Source organism: Rhamphochromis longiceps, linkage group LG2, assembly GCF_057381845.1.
Source record: "Rhamphochromis longiceps isolate RC_006_pf linkage group LG2, R_longiceps_female_GT1.1, whole genome shotgun sequence".
Lineage (NCBI taxonomy): Eukaryota > Metazoa > Chordata > Actinopteri > Cichliformes > Cichlidae > Rhamphochromis > Rhamphochromis longiceps.
Window position 1 is genome coordinate 7,144,496 of NC_140558.1, and position 25,247 is coordinate 7,169,742.

General features: G+C 37.7%; 1 protein-coding gene across 4 annotated transcripts in view; it reads right to left on the reverse strand.

Moving 5' to 3' along the window:
- Positions 1 to 25,247, reverse strand: part of fstl5 (follistatin-like 5) — a 201,090-nt gene that overhangs the window by 138,574 nt on the left and 37,269 nt on the right. For all 4 annotated transcript variants that reach the window (XM_085416209.1, XM_085416189.1, XM_085416198.1 and 1 more), the window contains exon 3: positions 20,184 to 20,214. In XM_085416209.1, coding sequence (XP_085272335.1) covers positions 20,184 to 20,214 — 31 coding nt within the window. The remainder of the gene's footprint in view (positions 1 to 20,183; positions 20,215 to 25,247) is intronic.

The following is a 25,247-nucleotide window of genomic DNA, read 5'->3' on the forward strand; positions in this document are numbered from 1 at the left end:
CTGTAAATTATATAAAAGTCACATGCTAATAAAAGTTTTTAGCAACAATTTTTGAGTTTGAAAGAGTCGTTCCTGTCAGCTGGCTCACCGGAATTTCCTTTTTTTTTTAAACTGCAGTTAGAATGAGGCTGGATAGCAGAGAAATTAATATTTGTGAAGTCAACACAGCCAAGGCTGACTAAGCAAAACCAGTGAGCACAAATTCTTTAGCAGAAAGTAGAACAAAAAGGCCAAAGTCAGCAGGTCAGAACCCAGAAATTGTCATTAACATACTCCCCAAAAGAGATCATTTTTGCATAGTTTCGAGAACTGAAAGTATATTTATGCAGACTGCAACAAAACAGTGCAGCAACATGAGGTTTATAAGAAAAAGCAAAGGGATCTTAGACGCCCTATATCAAGTAGCTTCCTTTGATGATCAGGTCAAACACGCTGGGAAACAATGCCTTTGTGAGATTTATAATATTTGTTAGCTGTCTTCATCATAAAGAAAGCAAGGTACAAAGAATTTTAGGAAAAATGTAAAACTAAAACACTGGGGGGGGGGTTTGCAAAATTTGTGATCGCCAAAGTTTTTTTCAACCCACGTTCTTGATCTAAAACATCTGACTCAGCTAAGCCTTATAATTAATCCATCTTTGTTCTCCACTAAAGGAGACCCATTATCCTCACTTTCAGTTCCATCTTTTTCATTGTTGCTTTCTACTTAAGCAGCTTTTCATAAGCCACAGCTCAACATAATTCCTATTTATCTTACATTGAGGCTTTAATGCAGCCCTCAAGTTTATCTTCTGTTTGAAACAAACCATTTAGCTCTTTTTGCACTCCATTTAAACTAGCTTTTGTCTGATTGGTTACCCATTATCAACAGACGGTTTGAAAATCATGTGGGTGGGGCTTCTGTGTTCACAGCCAGAGGTTAGAGTTACTAACACACACTCTGAACTGGCGATTATTAAAAAAACAAACAAAAACCCTTTGGTAACATTTATTGGGTCAAAAGTTTACATTAGTTTACAAAAAGTTTCCAAACACTTAAATTTTTTCTTTGAATTGTTCTTTTGCCTGAACAGCAAAATCTTTAATGACTTTTATAAACAGGAATTGAGTGCACAATTTTACTTTATTTTGGATTTTCTCCAATCTACTTCAAAATCAGTTTTGATGAGTTTGGCTTCATTGACTTGTTAGTGAACCCAACTGTGTTCAAGTGTCAACAGTCTAGCCATTAATTTGAGTGAAGCTGAAGAATTTAGAAATAGTCCTCCTTCGTCACTGCATCAACTTTGGACAATTTCCCAGGACCACTGGGAGTAAAACAGCCCTGGATCATGTTACATCATCATGACTGACAGTGGTTTAAAAGCCTCACCTCCTCGAAACATCTGTCTGTTTTTGGGTTATTCCTGAACATCCAAACCAATTTCCTCTCATTTCAGAGTAACACCTTGGGACCTTGGCAGAGTGGTTAATCGTTCACAGCCAAATAACATATATTTAACCTCTTAAGCACCCACGCACCCAAAGATGGGTGCAAAAGGAAGGAGACGTGGAGATCAGAAAACTACTGGGGGCTTAACAGGTTGAGTACAATTGTTTGTGCTGATGATTTTCAAATCTGCAGTTGATTAGAAATGACTCCAAGAGACCTTCCTACATAACTTATGTAAATCTAAAATTCTCATTCTCAGATCTTCACTGAGTTCCTTTAGCTTTGTTCTGAATATTCAGTGCTGTCAAACAAATCGTTTTTATGCTGACACAGAGAAACTACCAGTAGCAGTAAATCATGACTCCTAACAAGAAGTTAATAGGCATTGGCATGATCAAGTTAAAAGACACTACAGAACCTTCAACATCACTTATTCAAAATTCGAATGTAAAATCATTTCACGCTGGACAAAGAACAGTATAAAGAAATTAATAAAATTGCATTCAACTTCTGACCACAATTGGTAGTATGCACCATTGAAACATACATAAGAAAAGAAAAAAGGAAAAATATGATATCATTAGATTAAAGAAAAAATTTGGGTTAATTTTATGCAAGTCATTTATTCATTCATTAAAATATTAGGATAATGTTATGTTTTAGCCTTTTAAGTTACATTCAAATACATTCATGGTATGCAAATGAAGCATTTAGCACTGATAACAGCTGCATAATTGTCAATTAGTGACAGGTATTACAGTAACTTTAAACTGCAGAGAAGTTGTCTGAAATTGTTTGATGAGCGACAGTTATTAAGTTAAAGTTACGTTAGTGCTATTGTGGACAGCTGGACATTGTAATTGACTGAACTACTGTTTGCATCACAGACTGAAAGGACCCTGACTCTGACAGAAAGGACCCTGAAAGGAGTCTGACTGTTTAAAATGACAAGCTTTAATGTCACCTTGGAAATTACTTAACAGTTCACCAGCTGTATGCTTGCTATATGCTGAAAGAATGGCACTGACAACAGCTGTTTATGCAAAACTGCAGCTGAATATTGAAGTAATCAAAAATGTAAAAAAAAAGAAAAATGAAATAAAAAAATCCCTGATTCAACATTTACCTTTAAAATCTTTCCGGGAGCTAAATAAACTTTTGTTCTTAACCTTGTTTGATAGAGTTCTGTGTTTTGAAATCTCAGTGTGGCGAATGGCTTAAGATGCAAAGACAATTAGTCAGAATTATCTCATTAAAAACCAAATGAAAATATGCCCTGTGCAGGTAAAACATTAACCTTTAGTCAGAGCGTGTAAGCAACACCAAGGTCCTGACAGATGTGACTCCAGTGTGCAGTATTTGAAGGGCATCATCCCTCCATGCATGCATAACGAGGTGAACACTGTGTAAAGGGATAACAGACGTACTTGGACATGGCCAACATAATCAGATTGTCTTTGCAGATGGATCAAAGCATTGCTATGGCACCAAAAGACAAGCTTTAAAACTACAAAAAACCCAATAGTGTTATGGAAATTGTCTTCCCCAAAGTGTAACAACCTGCACTCTTTGTAAAGCCATTCAAGCTTCTGATAACTCTGGTCCTGATGCTGACTCAAACAAACAAACAAAAAACACACACACAGACATCCATTTAAGCAATATCATTTTGAAGCATATTTTTTCCTTGGACAGGCATCTCCGTACCTCTTTTTTTTTTTTTTTTTTTTGCGAATGCTTTCTATTCTCTTTGTAAACTCAAACTGTTGCTGTAGTACCTGTATCTGATGTTTTCCATTACAACAGCTCCGAGTCCTGAGGGAGAGAGCGAAGCGTGGTAAACAACAGTCAGGCGCTAAGCTCACACAGTGCAGAGTTTAGCTGGCCCACAAGGCCCATGAATAAGAAAAAGGAGATGCAAATTGGAATAAACAACAACTACAACAATCTTAAAACTTTACTTGCGCATAAACAATGTCACAGTCCCTCACACCAACTGACACTTCGTGCAAATAAGTTATCTGAAATCTCAGACGGTGAGCAAGTTCTTAAGTGGAGCGCTGCGAATACTGGAAGGCACAAGCGTGCACATTAGCAGCGGCAGCAGCAAAGTGTATTTTTAGCCAACCTGTTGTCATGCAAAGAAAAGGTGTAACATATTCACGGTTAAACATCTGACATCATCCAGTCTGCCATTACCTGCCGTTTTTTCTCAAACAATGGTTGCATGTAAGTCTGACCATTAGCAGCGTCTCAGGAACAGCAATTTCCTGAATGTCACCAATTTGTTGACAATGCATTATTTGTGACATATTTATGGAGAAGGACATTTAATGGCACTAAGCATGATTTATTTTCAGCCATCCTGAGCCGGAGGCATGCATAGTCTTGGAGATTTCATTTTAAAACAACTGGTGAATAATTTTCACCTAAAGACAGGAACCTTAACCAATAGAAAGAATTTTGAATCTTATAATGGATTGACTCCAGATAAATTCATTTCAGGCTCAATTTCCGATGTGTTTGTTAAGCTCGCAAACTTGTCTCTTTATTCAAAAATGAATCTTCTGCCAGGAAAAGGTGTTAAGTCTGGTCACTGCGACCCCCTTCACATTCAGTGCTAAATGATTTACTAAAGCAGCATGGTGGTGCAGTGGTTAGCACTGTTGCCTCACAACAAGAAGGTCCTGGGTTCGACTTTGTCATCTGAGGATTCTGCATGTTCTCCTTGTGTTTGTGTGGGCTCTCTCTAGGTACTCCAGCTTCTCTCTCAGTCCAGTGACATGGACACCTGGGTTGGCTGGAAGACTGTTTACTTAGCCTGGCAGGGTGAAGGACACTGTCTCAGCTGAACTATGGACACGCACACATATACTGATACTGATACTGATAAGCACTCACTGACGCATCACCCTCCCTACCCCGGATCCAACGCCACCTCCAACGCTTACCTCCCCTCTGATGTGGACATCGGGTCAGCTGAAGGCGCAGTCGAAGATTGCAGCGGTCCCAGATCAGATGTACACACTGGAACACTTTCCCATGTTGCTTGTCTGTGTTTTATTGTGCTATGGTGTGTTGACAACTGTGCATTATCCTTTTGTGTTACACATTTCGATGTTTTTTTTCCTCGCTACCTAGCCTGACCTGTCTCCCCAATGTGATGTTTGTGTATTGTATGTACGATCGGCAAGGTCTGTCATCTCGGTTGTGGGCAAAAGACCTGCAACTGACAAATAAAGGCAATTTCATCTCTCATCATCTCTCATTTGGTTAAATGGTGACTGCCCATAGGTGTAAATGTGAATGATAGTCTTTCAATCTGTGTTAGCCCCGCAGATTGGTGACCTGTCCAGGGTGTAACCTTCCCCTTGGTAGCTGGAATAGACTCCAGTGCTCCCGTGACCCTGACAAGGATGAGTAGATGAGAATGGATCGATGGATTATCTCCACATTTCATAAGTGAACAAACATCAGTTTAAAAGGTAAAAAGAACAGGCTGGTTACACTGGCAGTCTGGGCTTCTGACAACAGTTTGTTCCAGAACAATGGACTCCAGAAGGTCCACGAGAACAGACCATAACTCACTATATATCAAGAGGGTCTCCAGTTTAAACTTCCTCAGTGTCCAACTGTCAGAGGACCTGTCCTGCAATAGACACACCTATGCTCTCAGTGGCCAGGAGTTAGCTTCGTGAGGAAGCTAAGGAAGGCTGGGTAAATAAAAATTCCCAGTACTATAAAACACATGCAGCGCAAAAAGATGCACTCCATAAGAAAATAAAGCTTGAATTATATTTTCTCCCTTCTATATTTAGCTACTTAAGGGTTTACTTAAAATACACACTATATCAATATGTTTAAAATCAGCTCTTGCAGATAATGAACAGCTTACACAGCTCAAAATTGATATGAATGTAAATGTGCATAATTATCAATTTTTCACCAGAACACTGTCAATTTAGAAAGCTCCTGGGTTTTGAAATATCAGAATCAGATTTAAAGTTGTTCTCTTGTTTTTTGTCTTCCTTCTTCCACAAACTACAAATTTGTCTAGGTGTATAGAGACAGATGCATTAACTACACTGGAAGTACATTTGGCATGGTTTCCCATTCGTTTACAAATTGTTTTCTGGTGATAAAAGGTGTCAAAAAGGCAGGCTGTTACAGCATTGTTATCTTCGGCTTTACACATGGCACGTCAAAGACTTGTTTCTGTCAGCCCCAAAGGTAACGACCTGCTCAAAGACCTATATCCATCAGCGTCGTTAAGGTGTTGTGTTATCACCTGCTGAAATGCACTTCTTCCCCTACCAAATGCTAATTGCAACATTGTGACAACACTTTTACTCCTGGTGGCATAAACAACTCTTGAACTATTTATGAGTATCTATTTGAGGTATAAGAGCTTTTTCAAGCCTTTTAAGCAGAGCAACACACTATGTTTAAAACATTGATGACTTCCCTTCCACCTCGATGACTTCATTCCACAGCCCTTTCACTAAAATACAAAGACAAAGTCTTGGGGAAAGAAAAAAAAAAACATTGTCACTTCTTATGTTTCCCTTTTTATCATTTTACTCACTGTGTGACTGCAGGTCAACATATAACTCTGTTTCATACTGTTACATGGTTGGACTATATATTCCTAAATTTAATTTCCCATGTTCTGTTTGATAAATTCAATCTAGTCTGACTCAACAAGGAACGGAGGACAAATCCTTAAAATCATTTATAAAGGGGAAAGCCTATTCCATCTTAATAAAAGCTGAGCTCTGCAACCTGCTGATCTGAAACCCTGCCAACCTCTGCATCTCTAAGTGTCGTATAAAAAATATATATATAACAGTTATGTTCAAGAGAAAGCGTTTGCATTCACATTTTCGACATTTAACTCTTATACGAGACAACCGAACAGTGAAATCCAATTTCCTCTTTAACAGTAAAAGCAGCCAGAGTAGAAAGTGCAAGGGTCAAAGCCACTACGTGCTGACAAGAATAACTGCAAAATACGCTCTAGTGTACCTTGAATTATCACATACTATGAAAACTTGTTAGATACAGAAATTCTGCAGGGGGGAAAAAGCATTACGTCTAAACAAGACAGGGACATTTTCAGTTCAGGTAAAAGGACGGAGATACAGACGGGGGTGTTTACTACTCAACATCTATCGTGTCGCCCTCTACAAACACAACTGACAGCACATGAATAGACTGTGCTTCGTGTTTATGAAATCTAAAAGAGCACCGAAGTCAACTCACGTTCAACTTATTCATAAAATGCTGTCTGACATATTCATCACAAACCACTTTGCAGAGTACAAAGGACATAGTGTAAATACAAATTAAAACTATATGACTAAACTTCACATGAAATATTCCCCAGCTTGTCAACAGTGTACAAAGGTATACATCACAGCTGCTCAGCAGAGGCTAATCAAAGAATCCCCACCCCTACAATAGATTTTTTAAAAAGACTTTCACTGCTTTGAAGGAATGTAAATTAATCAAACCACACTATCAAAAGGAAAACAGACTCTTTATGAATGAAAACATCAAATCTCCTTTTTCCCCCCGGCATGGTTTTTAATTAATACAGAAAAAAACTTGCACTGTTTATGTAGAAATTACACCAATTCATTTTGAGATTCAACACTTATAATAATTGCAAATGTTGTTCAAATATAGGGACAAATATTGTTTTATGAAAATTATGCTATTGTGCAAGATGTGCACATATTTTGTGTATAACATATCCAGTATTATCCGCAAGTATTTGGACAAATTACTCTGTCTCTGCAAACCACCACTGTGGATTTTAAAAAACTAACAGCAGTAGACTTTCAGCTTGAATCCAATCAGTTTAGCAAAATTATCGCATTAACTGTTTCAGAATCATATATTTTAGATCAGCAAATCTTCTACAAAACCTCTTTACTGACTTGCAAGGTTTCCTTGTGGATCTCTGGTCTCTTTTTCCTCAATTTTTATCCACCTTTATAGTTACTGAATGCAGCAACAGAGAGAACCAACAGACCTCCATGCTAATTGACTAGCTGCGATTACACAGCCTTTGTCGAGAACCAAGACCTTTGTGATAGGTGGGTACTCTTACCAGCGGGAAATTTCAAAAATATCTGGAAAAAAATGGTCTGTTTGTTATTCCTTGTTCTTGTGCTGTTGTTGGTTATTTAGTTTAGCATGCAGAAAAGTCCTAATTCGCTATACACACAAAAGAAATCTTTGGATTGACATGTACTGGGTGTGAAAAACAATGCTTTTAATGCTGCTTATGTGACCACTGAATATTTTATCATGTTTCTCCTTTTTCATGGTAACCTCTGTTTTCACTCCCTTCCTGTCAACACCGAAGTAAGTGCTTCTGGCTTTTCGGTGGACCAGAGGCAAGCACGTTTGCATAGGCTGCATACCCAAAATCACTCTTTACAGCCAAATAGCTACACAAACACAGAGAGACACAAATGCAGCAACCCCAGTTCCACTTATGATGATGATGCACACTTAAAAGAATAAAAAAAGAAAGAAAAGATAGATAGCCTAGATAGCCATCACTCTAATGTGCACCTGTTTTTATTCAGTGACCATACTCATTACATTTTCATTTTAGGATGTATACCTTCATCAATGTTATGCAAGTTGTGCTGTGAATGTGAAATGTGTGAAATGTGAAAAAGACCAAAAGAAAAAGCATTCAATTTCAGGGACAACACTAAGAGAAGTGTGTTACTTTTAGGCACTTATAGTATCTGTATGTGTGCTGGTTCCTGGCTGAGTGCACGTGTAAGAGTGGATGAGAGCACCTGGTAACCACTTGGCAACTTTCCGTCCCATTTCATTCCCTGGCCTAATGACTGAACGTGGGCCAGACTCCTCTCTCAGTCTGTCCACATCAGGATGCAGCACTGAGAGCGTTTCCACCAACAACCCCATTTATCAGAGATTGCCGCCTAATTGTAAGCACCCTGCGCTACTCCCATTACTACTTCACATTACAGTGGGCTGGATGGTGGGCAAACAAAAAGACAAGCAGCTTTCCTTTTCAGACCTCATTTCTCTCTCCCTCTTCCTCTCTCTCTCATGAACTTTGTATGGCTGATTCTGCATTACTATATCTCTGGGTGAAATATTGACATACAAAGATAAAAACTGTTTAAGTAAATTCAGTCCAATGTAAAATGTTCTTGCTCAAAGCATTACACGCACTCCTGACATTTAAGGTAATATTTTAGAGGAGAGAGATTAACACGTCTCTCTCATACAAAAAGAGATACAAAAAGAAATGTTTCTGTTTATATTGACTGTAATACAAACCTGACTCTTACTACTTGCACCAAATAATTTTGACATATTTTGTGAAGAAACTATCAAACCGAAAAGGCGAACTCTTCAAAATCAAGAAACAGCTTTCTATGCTGAACAATAAAACAGGAGTAAGAGTTCTTCTTTCCCAAAGCTGGATATTTCCAGCTTACTGTATGTACTACCATTCACCGAAGACCAGCGACCAGGGGGACTGAGTTGTATTTATTAGACCTAACTGTTAAGCTGAGTCTTCAGAATAGAATTTAGTTGATGTACCAACCAGAAGTAATCCTAGTCTAAACTAAAACAGGCTTTGTAATGTTAATGCATATGACTATGGCTGTTTTCTACCCCTGTCTAGCTCTGCCTTGCTAATTTATTTTGGATTTGCGGCAACAACTCACGATCAAAGGAAAGGAAAATGCAATTTCACAGACTCTGAAATAATAATAAAAGCATACAAAAAAAATCAAGAGTTAAAACATTACTGCATGAGCACACCAATTGCCAACTATTGCACTTCAGTAACAAATACTAGGAACCACTGTAAGGAAAATATGGAAAGAGCACCTGATAAAGACAAAAACTTGTTTTTTTTAGTTTGTTTGTTTTTAATACAACGAAGCAGCAGGCATGCTCACTGCAAATCACTATACAGACTGATGACTTCATGTATTTTTAAAAATTCATCTGCTTTTTTACCAACCATCTGATGAGTTGTTGTCCAGCACAAACTCTGATGACAACTCCCTTAGAAGTTAAAACAGAAAAAGAAGGCCTTTCATTGCTTGCTTCTATTCTTAACTATTCTCTTCTGCTTATCTTAAAATCCATATATGACACAGTAGTAATATAAGCTGTAGAGAAACAGCAAAGACTTTGACTTTACATCAACTCTTAAAAAGCCCCAAGATTATGGCCATTTCTAGCAGACAGTTTGTCACTGTAACAAACGCTACAGCTTTCTAGTAGGTACCTCTCCTATTTACCATCTTTACCATCTTCTGGTATGCTATAAAAACAAAACTCACTGGATTTGAGTGAATTTGCATGCACTGTAATAAGGTGCAACAAGTCAGTTTGTGAAATTTCTAGAATCATTTCATTTCATTTCATTTCATTTTTATTTATTTCACACTTGGTACTGCAAATCAAACAAAACAACCACATCTTCTATCAACAAAACACAACAACCATGTGTGAAAAGGAGCAGGAAGAAGAAAATATTCTTATTAAACCCTGCCCCCTATCTACCATCGAACTTATATCACCGATGGGCACCAAAAATCAGGAACAAACTAATATTGACATTTCTCTCCGGTCGAATCCCAAACCAACATCACATTCATTCGCATTCTTCATACTGAGTTATCGTTTTAAACATATAACACTTTTTAAAACATTGTAGATTTATACAATTCTTTAAATTATAATGAAGTGAATTCCACAGTCTTATACCCCTAACCGTTGTGCTCATTAATCTTTGTGTAGTCCTGGCTAACTGATGTTTAAAATAAAATTTCCTTCTATTCTCTTCTCCCCTTGAACACATCAAAAATACTCTTTGTAACTTAAAAGGCAAAATATTATTTTTAGCCTTAAACATAATTAATAATGTCCGTAATTTCACTAAATCTCCTAATTTTAATAATTTTGATTCTATAAATAATTTGTTTGTATGTTCTCTATATTTAACATTATGAATTATTCGTATAACTTTCTTCTGTAATAGGTTTAAAGAAAAACAAATGTGGGTGTTTTTGTCAAATAAACTGCAGCTAAATCGAACTAAAATCATACAAGTCCAGTGTACTCTCACTCACATCAACTTCTTATCTCAATCTGCATGTGATGAAATTAGCAGAGAAAGACAAAATAACACCTGAAAGCTAATTTGGGAACCGAGTGTGTTAGAAGACCTTAGCTGTTTAACACAAGCACACTGTTGCATATAAAGACTGCCTGTCACTGCTCTGAGATTATGTTGAGTACAATGGAACAAAGCTGGGTGAGAACTTAAAAAAAAAAAACAATAAAAAAAAAAAAAGTTATACCTAAATGGGTCAAGTATATATATTTTTTTACATGTTTGGGCACTGTTGCAGTTATGCCATTCACATAAAAGGAACATTAAAGTTAATCTAGGCTGAAAGCCGGAACCGACCTTCAGGATAATATCTCTTCCTATGATTACTGTGTTGACCTTCAGATGGAAAAAGAAGCACCGCTATTGCCAAGCCTTCATCATTATCCGCTGTAAGTAGCATGGGTTCATGCAGATCACTAAGAATTATTGATGAATCTCAATTAGATTCGTCTCACTCCATTTAATTCTACATATTCAGGATATGGTTTGCCAAAAATTATGGGTATCAACATCCAGGGAGTCATTTATACACTCAAGATGACTTTTGATGGTAATATTGTTGATCTTGCTAAGTGTGCAGCACGTTATGCTTCCTTTGGCAGCAGCACTGATGATCGCCATGACACCCATCACTCTTTTTTTTTACCCTGTGTCTGTTATTATTTTCAAATAAGCAGTTTAACGTTCTTTGAAAGTTCATTAAGCAATTCAAAGACCAGAAAATAAATTACATGCCATAACAGTATACTAGGATATGGCTCATAAATGCTATTCTTATGGCCTAGAACAGCCAATGTGTTTTCATGAGTAGTAGCTCATTAGACGTCTGTACCTCAGCAGGAAACATTTGAGTGGTTCACACTATGCTGAGTCCTGCTGGTTTACATCTTAGTCATCTAATTAGGAACTAACTTACACCTGGAACGCCAGGTGAGCGCAATTAACAAGCATGTAGGATGAAATACCAGGGTGCTGTAGAAAGCCATTTTAAAATCAAGCTAATTTCGGATATGTTTTTTCTCCCCATGACAAAATCGACCTTTCTCATATCACACAAGTAATGTGTTTGTTCCATTTAAGATGTTCCAGTATGCTAAGCAATTTGATATGTGTAGCACAAGACAAATGCGCTTTCACAGAAAAAAAACGACACAAAACAATTAAGAAACTTTAAGAAACCTCAACTTTTACCAGATTGTTTATTCTGAGTGTGCAGCATTTAAAGATAAATCATTTGAATTAAACAAGATACCAACATAAAATAGCACTAATTTAAAGTTAAATGCAATTTACCAAAGGGCTGGACTGAAAGAAGAGGGGGAAAACTGATACTAATCTGAACTCTGTTGGCAAGACTGTATAACGGTCTACAGGTTGCAGTAGTGTAAGCTGAGTAAACACACTGTAGTTTCTAGTTTGCTCATTTGTCCCTGGCAGGAAACAAAGTGAGACTGCTCTCTGAAGATATTAGAATAGTAGTACGTTAACACAAAAAGTATACAAGTACCAGCAAGCAAACTGAGTTTATGACTTCTTACTAATGTGGATGTCTGTACCTATTGCATCACATTATTTTGAAATAAGCAGTTTTAAATTAAGAGTACATTAAACTTCTTGAAAGATGGACAATCATGAAACGTTTTGAATGCTGTGGTTTGTCTTTGTTTTTTTCACCAGTTTGTTGTTTGAGGGGTTTTTTTTTTGGTTAGTTTTTTATTTTGTCTTTTGTTTTTTTACATGTAGGTCTAAAATAAATGGTCAGTTTTAGTGTTGTTGCTTTTGCCCACAAAAATACAACTTATCAAATGAAACAAAACAATATTGTTAAATTATTAAATTTGCTTTAGTGTGTTTTTTTTTTTTATCTTGGATTGTGTGTGTGTTGGTTTAACAGTGTTGGTAAGCCCACCCTCTAAATGCTTGTGCTATAGCTTGTTTGATGCTCTTTAGCCTTTTCTGCCATCTTTGTTGTCAAGGGTCAGGACAGCAAAATTAATGTGACAAAAAAATGCAGCTTCCCCATTAATTTCACTGACATGTCTACACTGGGGTAGCAGGAGTCCTGACCCCAAGGAGGCACAGGAGGCCAGACATGCCTAGAAAAATCATTCAATATAACTTCAGCAGCCCTGGCCAATCAAACAAAACAATGACCCCATCTGATGTTAAGCACTCTGCGGCATACAAAATACTTTGACTGGTTTATAATAGGATAATCGAGTCAAATGCCACCATAACTTTACATAGTCTTTAAAAAGTCCTGCTTAATAGAAACAACTGTACAGTGATAAGCCTTCAAATGACCATATTACAGTTATTTTGTATTACACGTAATGCCAGAGGTGGTGTAACTAAAGATTAGAAGGACAGGGATAATTGTTACTCAGCTGCTAAACACTATTCCTCAGAGTATTTAATACAGACTGTATACAACAGAACAACATACCCATTATGACATTACCCATTGTTTGGAAACTTGTATTTGAAGCCTTGATTTTAGTATTTTTGCCATTTCCGTCACGATATTCTGAAGCCATTGTGAGGATAAAATTATCAGCTAACAACACTAGAAAGCTAAGTAAGGTAGCATCACAAAGACACAAAGTTATATTAATAAAACAAAAGTTTCAGTCGCCAAATCTTAAGCACAGACTTCAGGGCCAGGCTGTTAGTACAATTAGCCAAACAGCAATCCATTATATTTGTCAGTTAACTGAATTAAAATCTTCAAAAAGGCCAAGAGGTCCAAATTAGTGACTTAAATTGGCAGAGGTAAAGTCGTACAGTCAACTAGGAGTGCAATTGTTGGCATCCACCTGGCACTGAAGGCAGTCATTTATTATTTTATTTGTTTTTAATGCAGTCGTTGTCATGACAGGGAAAATTTGTTGTAACGATCAGAAACAGCTGGGACTCTACAGGAATCAGAATCAGAATCAGAATACTTTATTGATCCCTGGGGGAAATTATTTAACTGACTTAGGCGGCCATTAGATGAACCGCAGTGTTTGGCTTTGTGTTATACAAATTTTAAAAAGGATTCCTTATTCAGGATATCAGGCCTCAGCTTGTTAAGACTATAAACACAGGCTCATTAGCTACATCACTGGTTCTATAACAGGATATTGTACATGGAAAACCCATTTCAGACACCCTTAAAGTTGTTTTTTTATAGTAGGATGATGAGCCTAAAAAAAAGAACTGAATAAAAGATCTCCACTTGTAATATCATGCATTTTTTTGATGAGTGTTTCACCTGTGCCTTTAAGGTCATATTGCTATCAGACAGTCTATGAGCTATATTGAAGGATCTGGGCATCAATTTAAAACAGAGCATGAAGACCTCCAGTGCAAACACAGTCTAACGCTTTCTGAAGTGCAACGTGACCAAGCAAGGTACAGCTGGCTTTTTCCCCTGAGAAGGTGAAAGTGTTGTACCATACAGTATTTAGGGCAGACACGAGTGTCCTCTAATGGCTTAGTGGGTCAAGGAGCATAAGTGGCCTGTAAAGCTAGCCACAAGGTCCTGCGGGGATTCAAAAGGCAAATCCTATAGGGCCTTTTTTCTGTTTTTTTAAACCCAGCCACTCATCTAAGACTGACTGGGGTGCTCATAAGCAGATGGTGCAGTGTAGTCCCATAGCATCTCTTTAAAACTGCTTCCTTCCCTGCCCAGGAAAAGACAGCACTTCATGAATCTACAATAACTTGATTAAGACTTACTGTATGAAAGCCATTACAAATTCAATTGTGGCAAAACAGTGACGCTAGATGGAACAACAGGGAGTCTTCCAATAATTCTGTCTGAGAAAGGTGCAGAGGAACGCAGCATTCACCTCTCCTCAGTACAGCTGTGACGAGTTATTAAAAGTGCAACCCAGTCCCAGGGGGTGGTGTGTAATTTTAGAATTAATATACAATTTAGAGCTTGGTGTTTGCAGCTTTTGAATTATTCAAATGTACTGCTATGGGCTCGGGTTTGGTAGGAGTAAGCAGTAGGCAGTTGCCGTGCATACAAATGAATAAATTACGCGAGACGACATAGATTAGAAGAACATAAACATTTGTGCCAGGAAACAAAACAAGATGTTTGCTCTTGTGCAGAGTTCAAATCTGAAAGGCTGTAACATACTAATAGGAATAGTCCACGTCTGTAAGGAAATCTTTCATCAGCAGCCAAATTCGCACATCAGCACTTCACCTGTTCACTCAACAAAAATACATAAATCAACACATTTTCTGCAGGTATAAGATTTGACTCATCTGCTAAACTTCAATGGTATTACATGATTAGTTTTTTATTGTTTGATTTTTGTGTTTATATACATCAAGTAAGTAGCAATAACTATACAAAGTAAAGCACAAAAGTGTGGTTGTTTATATTGGACTCTGGTGACTACTCGTGTAAAATTAATATGAATAACAGAAAAGCACCGGAGAGATATTCATGATATACATTCATAGATATTCATAGTTGCTTTAAAATGCATTTATAATTAACCGGTGGGCCTGGGTTTGATTCAACTGAACTCCAAAGCTTTCCTCACAGAACAAGGCTATGGTGCCAAGTGAGAATACAGGTTCTAAACCTAGGATGTGCTCACTATAACTAGATCAATACTGACCTGTATTTTGTTTTGTGTGTTTGAGCACATGTAACGGAGTGTTCAACACAGCTGAAGGGGTGTTGATTGTGTCCGTCTGTCAGTCATCCATCTATCCATTTTCTTCTACTTATCTGGTGGGCCAGGTTGCATGGGCAATAACCTAAGCAGAGAAACCTAGACCTCCCTCTCCCCAGCCAACTCCCCGAGCTCACCTGTGGGAACACAGAGATGTTCCCGAACCAGTCGAGTGATATGTGTCCTGTGTCTACCCCAGGGCCTAATCCCTGTATGACATGACCAGAACTCCCGCAGGAGGTACCCAGGAGGCATCCTTGTCAGTTGCCCTAACCATCTCAGCTGGGTCCTTTCAAAATGGAGAAGCAACTCCACTCTACACTGACGCTCTCCCGAATGACTGAATCGAAGGAAGTGACAAGCCTCCAATCAGAGAAAGTTCATTTCTCCTGCTTGAATCCACAATCTTTCTTCAATCACTACCCAAAGCTCATGACCACAGGTAAGGGTAAGGATGTGGATCGAGAATCTGTACAGGGCTAAAAAATGTAATAAATATTTGATGTTGTGACCATTTCGCCAGCCTATACGACAGTAAACATGAAACTACAAATTGTAACCCTAAACTTATTAGGAAACGCTAAGTGAGAATTACAGTCGGGGCAGAGCATAAACAAGTAAATTAATAAATAACAACACATAACCAATTTCAGGAAAATCCATTTATGTTTTTGTGCCAGAAGGGAGGGAGGGAAAAAATTGGCTAACATAACAGAATATTAGGTTTTTATATCACCAAATATTTGTATTAGTTTTAAAACTCCTTTATTAGTCATGCTGTAAATTTAATCTTAGAGGTTCTCATTCCCATTCTGACGAGCACTCTGTTCACCATGTGGGGCAACTTGAGTTAAGCAACTTTCCCAAGGACACTTTGGGATGTGTTAGGTGGCAAATCTCGAGAAACAAAAATACCCCAATGCAAAACATTATTCCCCTCTCTCTGACCAAGCTTTTTAATATCGGAATCATACATCTTAATATGAAAGAAAATCAATTGTTGGCTAAATAAAACAAGGTTCTCTGAACACCAGCAAGTTTATTTTACTGTGTCTTGTTTATACACTACACCAGCAAAAGTCATTAATCTTAATAGTGCTGCTACCAATGACATTTCTTACATGTAATGAGAATGGGAAGACAATCTTAAAAAGCTCAATCACATTTTTCATATGACTAAATCAGCCCATTTATTTTGTAAAATTGCATTTCACCAGCAGCCCAAGGTCTTCCTGTAGTATGCATAACAAGCTCGCTTAGTGTGGTATGTGCTCGTTCTGGGACTCCAATTACCGAGCATCCTGGAATACGTTTGGCATTTGTCTCTTCCTTGCTGACATTCAGTTCAAGTTTATAAGGCGCTTCATTCATTCCATCTATGATTTTTTTGTTTTGCTTTGGCATCCACAGTAAATGCAGGAATGTAATTTTCATCCATCCATTTCACAAACTGCTCATCTTGTTCAGGGCTGGACAGGTCGCCAGTATATCACAGGGTAAAAAAATATAACAGTCTCAGACAAGAGAACACATTCAAGTATGTATGAACATGGAAAAAGACAGAGAGAATTTCTCAATAAACCACACAACAAAACTAGTTGTGAAACTGAGGGGGAAAGCATTTTAAAATAGGATTCTTGCACCTTTATAATTCTTCTTAAAATCAAAAAATGAGAATTCATATTGAACAATGATGAGATTGTATAATACATTTTGGACATTTTATAAAATATCAGTTTATATCAGTAACGTAGTAGTTACTGATATAAACTATGAGAGAAAAGCTATTCATCAGTGCAATAATATCTACAGCAATATTTGACAATTTCTTTATCGCACATGACAGTAAAGTCTTGTATTTTGGACTGTTGCTCAGACAAACCAAGGATTTTGAAGACACTTTTACCACTTTGATCTGTGCTTTAACTATTTGCACTATTTAGAGCTTCTACTGGTATACCTACACCAAACTGTTCGGTTTTTAAGATAAAAGCTACAACTGCAAAAAAAGTCAAATTCAACTTCTGGATCTGTATTTTTTTGTATTCTTATGATTATATTCAACATATTTTCTATACATTACAATTTGTCAGATTTACTGTGCATTACCATGACTTTATGTATTAGAACAACATCAATCAGTACAACACATTAAAGAGTCACAATTAAAAAGCATGGGGTTTTTCCTGTTATAACCATGTTTGTGGATAATATTAGACTTTGTTGTTGTATTTCAGTGGATCTGTAGAAAACCCAGAGATAAACAGTGGCATCTTTAAAATACTCTACTCTAGCATATTTATTTTCTGTGAGGGTAAAGCTGAATAATAAACACACTTTTTCATCTGTTTTAGTATACAGGAAGAGTCGGTGTGGCTTCTGTTAATTAAAGTAAGAAATATCAAGTTATATTTGTGAAGGAAACATTAATTAGGTAAGTGCCCTGCTCCAGATGTCTGCCCTGTAACTACATCTTAAAACTAATAAATGTATGTGATTGCTGGTTACCTCAAAGTTGACCAAGTGACATGAAACCACAACAGCTTTATAAACTAAATTTGGTGGGGGGGACTTTTATTCTGATCTTGACTTGCTAGATGTCTATTCAATCCGTTAATTTTGACGTAGCTTCTAAAACTGGGCCTTTTAATGCTAAATCAACCTCAGTTTCACAATAACGAGAAGGCTCCAATGTACATGGTGATACTTGAATAATTTATGATTTTCCCTACAGTTTGCTTGCCTTCTCGTTATCGCGGCTGGAAATGAGTTTGCTGAAAACTGGCCAAAGTGAGAGCTCCCCTCTCGGCTTACAGAACATGGTGCATTAAAGTGAATCACAGCAGACAGCTGGGGCCGCCCTTTATGGTAATGCGCCCTCTACAATTACTGCTTCGACCTTCCCTGGCAAGGAAAAATGGGGAGATGTCCATTTAGCGCCCCTTTCAAACACTTAGTGGCAGGCATGTTGGGCAGCAGGACCACCTTTTGCCTGACATTGACTCTTGTTTAGAGGAGAAAGAGAAGACATTAGAAAGGTGACGGGTTGACAGATGAGATGTATCTGTCAACCAGCAAGAAGAGCATGGTGCATTAATGCATCACCACTGTCCAGATCCACAGAGGTAGTTGAAGCTGGTTGGAGATAATAGTGCCAAGTACTGCTGCAACTATCAGTTTTTTCCTACCATTTTATAGAAACCCAGTTCCTAAAAAGGTTGGGACACGGTGGAAAATGTACGTAAAAACAGAATGCAATATGTACAGGTTGCACCTCCATCCCATCAGAGATGCAGGTTTTTTAAGTTAGCACTGATAACAACCTGGATGGTTCCTCTCCTCGTTGGTCTTGAGAATGCAACATGCATGTTTTTCCAAAGAGAATTTCAAATTTCGATTTGTCTGACCAAGAGAAAAGTTTTGCAAATGAACAGAGCCACACATTAAACTCAAATGAACATTATCGATGCAATAACTGGTTAATATACTGTGTGTGTGTCCTGAGTACATTTTAAAAAAATTACATTTAAAGTTAAGGTTATCCAACTTTTTTTAGGTTGCTGGACCTTCACGGCACAAATTTTTTTGTTAAAGCTGAGAACGACTGCATTTGGTGTTAAAGATAAATGGCTTATTGAAAACTCTGCGCTGCATTTTTAACTTGTTCACACGGCTCCTTGTTATGGAAATATAATTCAATCACTTTCATGGACTGAGCATATCAAGAGTAACATATCTCATTGCACAAAAACACCCAGCTGAAAGTAAAGTATGAGAAAACCTCCCATTATAGATGCTGAAGGGTATAACCATTTAGTGCTCACTTAATCTGCTTTCAAGCATGCAATGCAGCACTGAACTTTTATAGATATTACTCAGCTGAGCTGTATGTAACATGTCTGATTCAAACAGTCATCTTAGCTACCCGTTGATCTGCATTCCCTTCCTTGTATTTACTACTCACCACACCACCGCTTCCCTAAACCCTTCCTGACTATATACATTTGTGGACTATCCTTTTTATGTGCTACATGTGTGAAAAGGTACCCTCAGACCTAATTCTCCTGGCATTGCAGGAGGTTAAATGAGTGAAAAATGTCTATAGTATAATGTGAAAAAACCCTCTATATACTGGTGAAAAAAAACTATTTTGAGCAGATACAAAACATGTTGGCGGAGGGTCTGCAAAATGTCTCCAAACAAAAACTTGAAAACATGTTTTCATGCAGCTGACGAAGTTTAGGTTGAGGTCTACTTTTTTTTTCAACATTTGTACAAGCTTAGTCACAATTCATAGTATTACAATTAGACACAGGCATTTCAAGCAAAAAAATACCAACCAGATTTCTTGCACACAGACCTGATAACTTCAGTTTTTGAAGGAATCCAAACAGAACTTTTTAATTGCTGTTGTCTTTGGATTTTCGTCTTTCCTGTTTGCGTTCAGAACGACGACTTTTATCAGTTTGGTGTCTGATGATAGTTTTGTTATTTAATGGCTGCTGGCTACTGTATATTTTAGTTTAGTAACATAAAATATTCATTTAGGGTTTAAATATATCTTGATAAGTGAAAAGTCAAGCTTTGTACAAGAATGTGACCATTGCATGAAATCTTTTTGGTGTAGGAGATAAAATTTTAGAAAGAGGAGATGAGAGAGTGTTATGCTCCCAGTAGGTTTCTTATTGTGGTGTTTTTGATCAAATGTGCTCTTTTTTTGTCTTTTAGTTAAAAAAAAGGCTACATAAATATTTTATACTACAAAAAAGCAAAAGTGCTTCACTTAGGCTGTAGCTTCAACAACCCCTCCCCTTGTACACAACATGTTGACATACAGGAAGGAAGGAGGAAGAAGGAGGAATCAAAGGCAGAAACTCACCTTTTATTCTCAGGTTCTCTGGAACGCCATCCTGTTGGAAAAGCAAAAAAGAAAACAGAGATAAGATCTATGAGATCAAAACCTACAACATTAAGGTAAATAAGTGCAGTTACATGTCCTTGTATTAGATGAATGACATTCTGCAGTCCATTCAGTATATTAACATTCTTCTGAAAAATGGTGTTTCACATCTCAATGCAATCATCACACAAAGCCTAAGGACTTCATTCTGAATGCAAGAACTCTGAATGTCTGAATGTCAAATAATATTGCATAAACAACCCAAACAACAGTGTACCTTTACACGGCAATTTGACTCACTTACACGGATAACAGACAAACCTTAAGCTCTGAGATTTTATTTACTTACATATTATTTAATACATATTATTGACTTCTTCTTGCTTTTAGTCATTAGATATGTTTCTTTAGCTTCTGATATCTATTTACATCTATTTAGATCATTGTATCCAAGTGTTTTAACTTTCTTTTTTGAACAAGTTAACCAAATTAGTAGTCCAGATGCTTCTTCAATTGACAAATAAATGTATAAATGTAGTGTAACAGAAAAAAAATATGCAGTAAAAAAAAAAGAAAAAGAAAAAACATATTACAAATATACCAAAGAGCAAACAACTAGGACCTTCTGAGTAGCCGCGCTTTAACAGATTTGCATGCTTATTGAGCATAGTTGTAGAAAATGCTGCTATCAGGACTACTATTCTAAGTAACTGCTCTCCAGAAACCATGAATGCGAAAGAAAGAGGCATAAATATTTGATTTCTCTACAGTGAAATCTGCATAGCTCATCCTTCTCGTTCTTGTACAGAAAAATCAGATTCTCTTTCTAGCAGCTCAAGCTGGGTGGCGTTATGAGGAAGATGCATTATGCAACGGGTCTACAGTCAATAATGAACTGTGGTCCCTGAATGCATGAAGAAAACAGCAGTTTACCCATTTTCTCAGTTTGCACAGAAATCGACCTACTGTGCATTTTCTTCCTAATGCGCTATTGATTACCTGTCAATTAAAAAACAGGATATTATGCACTTAATGTGTTTTAAAGATATATGGGTAAGCATATCCAAGAGATGTGACTTTAAATATCAATTCTGACTGAAGGAGTAGCACAGCTTATCTTGCTTCCTGGGTACCATGTGTATACATTTGACATTGTCATATTTTTATTTAGACTATACTGGGTCTGTACATACTGACTGTAACTGTACCAGTAATTACCAAAAATTAGTAACTTAGTGTTTAGTGGTTACTATTAACTGCACAGTTTCTTTACCATGTTTATTACAAAGCACTAGCAGTGGGTCCAAGTTTGATTTTACCCTGGTATGTTTCCAGAATTTGCAATCCATGCATTCCTAATGACAATGGTCTTCAAGACATACCACAAATGTCAGCCTTCTCTTTGTGAAAGTTGAGGATGAATACATAACTCTGACAGTCCCCAATGTGGCTATGACATTATATGGAAAATCCATCACGTGGTTTCTTCGATGCGCAGGCACATCACCCAGCAATCACTAAAGCTCAAGTTAAACATTGTGATGTGGTAACAGCTTTCTCTGCTCATCATCTTTCTGGATGTTTCAGGAAACACTGCTGACCATCAGATACAAATCAGAGAAAACCCCTGTGGCTCTCTGACATTCTTTGTATAACCCTCCCACCAAACAGACACACACATACACACACACTAGAGGAGCTGACATTTAGAATTGCACTACAGGTAGGGAAGATATCAAATAGGGCTTCTTTGCATATAGCAGACAATGTTCACACTTCATTCGTTTGAAGAGAGTGATTTCTCCTGAGCCACTGGCAGGCCTGTCTCTTCTGCCCCCGAGACTCCGGGGACAGTGAAGCACCCAGCTGTACAACTCGTGCTTCATCTGCTCCTGTCACAGCTAGCTGGCTGACCGCCTACATCTATCTCTCTTTCTCCCCTTTTTGTGTTTCTCACTGTCTCTCAACCATCCTCACTCCACCAGCAACACCTCCCCCTTGTCTTTTCTTTCTCCCGCTTCAGATCTCACAAACCTCACTTCTCCAGACCACCAACTTCCAAATACACTCCATCTGGAAACATATGACAACAAATTGCAACATACCAGTATGACAAGTGACCAGAATACGGTACGCAGTACTATTCCTTATGAGCAAGACTGGTTTATTTGTTTGACCAATAGAGAAGAGTGACAAAACAACAGAGCTGAATCCAATTTTTGCCAGGGCTGATGTAAGGTCATCCAACAACAATGTACACAGGTGAACAAAAACAGACATGTGCATATTCCAGTAGATTATTTTAAATTCCATGAATTGAGAGTCATTCTTTTTCCTTAATATGCTGTAATGTAATGCACAGATCCAGCACCTGTACCTTGCTAGAATTATGCACAGTATCTGTATCTGCAACAGCATGCCCAGACAAATAAATACTTAAATTTCTAACAAATGCTTCACACGGTCAAGAAGTTCAAGAAAACAAATGTGTAATTTTGCCTCTTTGCATCATAACACCGTTGCTGTCTTTTCATGGTTTATCCGTTTATAATTGTCTGTGGGTAGCTGTGTTCAAACTGTTTCTGACAAAGGATGGTGAGGCCAGTAGTTGTATTGCTAAGACTCATCATGTTGACAAGTAACAACTATTAATAAATAAACCAAAAGAACAGGGAAAATAACCATGTAGCAGAAAGACTTTGAAAACCACAGGTCAACACATTGTTATTGTTCTAGTAGACTGGCTCCGTACAGCATCTCTGCCTTTTCGGCCCCTGCGGAGACGATACAAAAGCTGGTTACCTCAGTTTCGGGCTGGCTGCCATTTGAAAGCAGACAGCTCATCAAGATGAGTGACAAGGGTTGGGGCTCAAACTGACCAGCTGAGGAGGAGAGGGAGGAGGAGGAAGACGAAGGGGGAAATAATACTGACAGAAGTCACGTTTAGGCCAAATGTTGCCTGTTGCAGCTTTAACTGACGCTACTGTACAACAAGCTGTTTCTTGTGAATTTTGCTGTTCAATCTTGTTGTTCCTCCCATTCCCCGTCTCTTTATCTCAATCTAATTTGCCCACCACCCCCACTCCCTCTCTCCCTCTCTCTCTCGCTCTGCTTATCCCCTGTTAATCTAGATTTGCCATGTGGCCAAGCCAGTGCAGGATGGATGGGGCTTTGCACACACAGTTGTCCTTGCTTCCATTTTGTTTGTCCTGACATAACAGCTTGATGTCAAAGCGACAAAAACTCACAGAAATTGCTGTAGTCCCTCATGCTGAGCAAGCCTGGCACTTCTACGTGATTTTCACAAATTGCACACTGAGCCCTCCATCATTCTTACAATTAAACTCTTCATGTAAGACCTTGGCTGAAAGATCTCAAAGTATCAGGAGATTAAGAGTAGCAACAACCACCACTTTAAATGGCGTATGCAATAAAACCCATAATAACTACAGGCAGGGATCCGTGTCCTATACCTGACCCCATGTAAAGGATTTCACAGTGAATTTCTGAAACAATGCCATGGGAATTACACATGGGAGTAGAACACATGACCAGCTGTTTATGACCACGTGGTGACTGAACTCTTTGTGAAGAAAGCTTATAAGGTTGTGTCCGATCACGTTACCCAAGCCAAATGCTGTCCTTCGAAGCACAGGAAAAGACATCGCATTAACCTTCCCAGCTTGAAGCAAAGCACAGTTCGCTATTTTCCATCCCTATATTTCACTGCTAGAGCTTTAGTTTTTTTTTAAAAATGAGGCACATTAGAGAATATGAAATTGTTATTTTATCTCATTGACTTTATCATCTACTTTTAAACTGTACTTTTATTTTGAGCCGACTATGTTTTTCAACTTGATATTACTTCTCCACAATAATTCACTTTGAAACAACTGTTAACACAGCTCGCTCAGCTTTATTGACAAGAGCATGACCCGAGTCTCTCTGCAGTCCAGACAAGAGCTGAGAAATTCTCTAAGCAACAAAAAGGCCAATGACATAATTTGAAAAAGGGCTTACTTTTGGCTTTTTTTCCACCAAAGGGCTGTAAATTTCCACAGTCTCATTTGACAGGCAGATAGACGAGTGCAGTTTACCTCTGTCCTCTCGCAAGACGAATTGTAATGGTATGCAGATGCTGTAATGACATTCCTCTGAGATGTAATCACAGCGCCTGGCACATTAATTTCACTGGAGTGGAAAAGCACATATATCATTTTTGTGGCTTCTCGTCAGATTTCCGCTACATGTGGGTATACATTACCTTAATTATTAAAGTCACTGCAGTTCCAAACCACACTAGCGAAAAGAGACAAAGTCTAAACCAGTTAGTTTCAATAAGAGATAATGTACTGCTGAATACAATAAAGAAAAAAGCACCATGCAGCTTCAAAATGTACTGGTGGTTAGATTAAAAGTACTTAAAGAAAATATGTCTGCCTTATTCACATGGTGCTGCAAAACATTGGAAAGTACACTCTCTTCAGTACAAGAGAGAGTAATGGGAAAGTAGAAATACTGGACTGTGTTGCAGTGGAGAGATTAAAGAGACACTACAAGTGAAAAGGGTCATATTCATTACAACTAGATATCACTGAAACACTTGCATTTTATTACTTACATTAACATTTCTTAATATTTAAAGGAAGTGTTTACCACTGATTTATTATCTGCTTAAGACATGTGTAACTCTTTTTTTTTTTTAGCCAAAACTAGGAAAGAAACAAATTTCCAACAAGGCAAAGAAATTTGTTGTTTGCATATTGTTTTATCAGAATTAATGGAAGTGCTGAGGTAGAGCTAGATCACTATGTACATAGATTAATTCTTACTGCAGTGCTCTGGGTTGCTCTCCACCATGAGCCCTTTGCTGGCGTCATTCCTTCTTCCCTTTCCTTCCTGTCTCTCTCCTTTATTATCCAATGTTGTCAAAAAAAAAAAAAAAAACAGCCCAGTAGCACTGTTGGATTGAACTCCAGCAGATTAAATGCATCTTAACAGAGTGTATTTTTGTTTCCTCCACTCAAACTGAAAAATTATATT